At 41.6% G+C, this 2,500-nt stretch overlaps 1 protein-coding gene across 1 annotated transcript in view; it reads right to left on the reverse strand.

Annotated features, from left to right (window-relative positions):
* Nucleotides 1-2,500, reverse strand: part of LOC117955950 (vacuole membrane protein 1-like) — a 53,847-nt gene that overhangs the window by 1,619 nt on the left and 49,728 nt on the right. Inside the window, 2 exon segments of the mRNA XM_034890753.1 lie at nt 569-627; nt 1,882-1,898. Coding sequence (XP_034746644.1) covers nt 569-627; nt 1,882-1,898 — 76 coding nt within the window.

Below are 2,500 nucleotides of genomic sequence, written 5' to 3' on the forward strand. Positions count from 1 at the left end.
GCACAAATCACGTCACATCATTGTTACTCACCAGCCCAAGGGCAGCAACAAAGGGAGGCATGCTGTCCTATGTCCTGTACAGTGTCGCTCTCCCCTTCTTCCTCTCTCTGAGAAGAGAGAGAGATGGAGAGAGCAACGAGTGCGATCCCTTCACCGCTCATCCCCACAGACACACACACATAAACACACACACAGAAAAAAAAGTACAAACTGTGCCACAGCTATAGAAAATAGTGCTGCTGAAAAACAAAAACAGAAAAAAAGTGAAAAGACGATCAAAAGCGGCATGGATAAAGTTGGCTGCTCCTCGTACAGCAGCCGCGGCAGCAGTAGTCACACACATTCTCCCGCTCTGCTCCGCTCCGCTCTCCTCACACACACACTCGGCTTCCTCTCCCTCTCACACACACACACACACACACATCGGTGAACTCGTTCAACTCCCCTGCAGTGCCTCCTCTGCCGCTGCAGCGAGGAGAAATGAATGACTTCTCAGAACTCTCACATTTATCACAGGCGGTTCCTGTAAGAACTGGTTTCAGCCAATTAATGAGGAAGTGAGTCGTACCCAAACTGTGTCATCACTGGCTGAGATCTGGGGGGAAGGCCCACAAAGGGAGGGCACTCCTGTAAGACAGCCCATATTAGGAAACCCTTTACAAGATTTAGCCACCAACTACAAGCATACTACTGAACCCCCCTCCTTCCCCTCCCCTCCAATCGCACACACACGCACACACACACACAAATAGAAAAAGACACACAAATAGAAAAAGACACAAGAGACTGCAGAGAATGCCCTAGAATAGCGAATCAGTGGCCCATCCCTAGGCTGGAGTTAGTGATTAATCACTAAACAAATACATACTAAAGACCTTCACTTATTCTTTGTGGCTATACACAGTCAATTACATCCCCTGAGCTGTTGTTTCAAAACCTTCCCTATGTTCCACTTTTACGTCTTTTGTTCACGTTGGGGAGGCTTCATCAAAACTCAGAGACACATCAAAGATGTTAAGGCAGGTTTGCGTGGGCAGTCATGTCACATACGGTTGAGTTTATAGCTGGCAACTTTCTCTGAGGGAGGCAAGTAATTTCCGTCCCTTCCCACCTCTACACACACACACACACACACACACACACACACACACACACACACACACACACACACACACCTATGTTATGGTGAGAAAAAAAACTGATTGTGTTAAATGACTGAGTTTATAACAAGGAAGCCTTTTAGTAATTATTAACTTCATTCCAGGTAATGGATATCCTTCATGTGAATGGGAAACGCAGACAGGAAGTCTAACAGATGCATCAGGCTTTAAATTACACAATAGAAAATGGTTAGGACACACGGTATCAAAAATCAAGCATGGGTTGTATTTTTGGAGGGAAACAAAGCCTCTCCTCACCCCATCCCCCACACCACAAAATTCCTAACCTATCTACCCCACACAGAAACTTACCAAACTAATTTAAATATATAACCTTGATAAAAGATGAATATGAGCTTAGAAGAAAAGGAGAGATTAGAAAACACAGGGGAAATACACTAGTTCAACAAATCAAAGTAAAAGGCGAGGACAAAGAATGAGAGAAACAGTTTTTAGAAATGGCGGCGAATCATCTCCTACACGATGAGCAACACTGAGTCATGAGCCCGGGCAAATCCACCAACACAGAAGCTCAAAGCTGGCGGTCTAAAACACATTTAGAATGCCTCAGAGTCGGGACCGTCTCTGAGTCTTTCCATTAAAAATCGGGAGCTTTTGTGCTTTTTGGGAATATATTTTCACTTTCTGCAAAAGGTGTTGTGAAATTGTTGGATTTAAGAAATATCTACTGTAAGTGTGTTCATAATTTACCCGTGAGTACCTGTGTTGAACTTCTTTCTGTGAAAAGAAGAAGTTTATATTTCTTAGAAAATTCAAAAAAATTAACTTCTATCTGGCATTAAATAAGAAATGTGTGTAACTTGTGCATGCATTACGTGTATGTAATGGATGGTATTATGTTGTACAGTAGCTGTTGTAAAAGTTAAAAAGTAAAAATGTGAAATAGTATTTTCTCAGTTCTTCCTTCGTTGAGTGAAGGCAAAGGAGGGGGGAAAATAGAAGCTGAAATTTACAACAGCAATAAGATATAATTTGGCAAACAATAAGCCTGAACTGTTTACTCAGCAGCTCCTGATCAAACATTAACGACCTGTGCTTTAAATGAGACTCCCAGAAAACTCCTCACTTGTATCTTTTTTCCAAGGTGAGGCTCTAAAACACAGCGGCCTCGAGAAACACGCAAACAATTCAGTTTGAACAAAACTATTTACAGCACTCTTTAAAAAGGCTGTCTTCACTCTCTAAACACTCTGGCCAAATTTCAGTTTGAACTATAAAGGCTTATTTATAAAAAAAAGAAGAAAAACAAAACAAAACTTATCATGTCTCAATTTATGGTGAGCGTAATTTGGTAATACATTTTAAATAATTTAGCTCTT

The sequence above is a fragment of the Etheostoma cragini genome, chromosome 13, assembly GCF_013103735.1.
Source record: "Etheostoma cragini isolate CJK2018 chromosome 13, CSU_Ecrag_1.0, whole genome shotgun sequence".
Lineage (NCBI taxonomy): Eukaryota > Metazoa > Chordata > Actinopteri > Perciformes > Percidae > Etheostoma > Etheostoma cragini.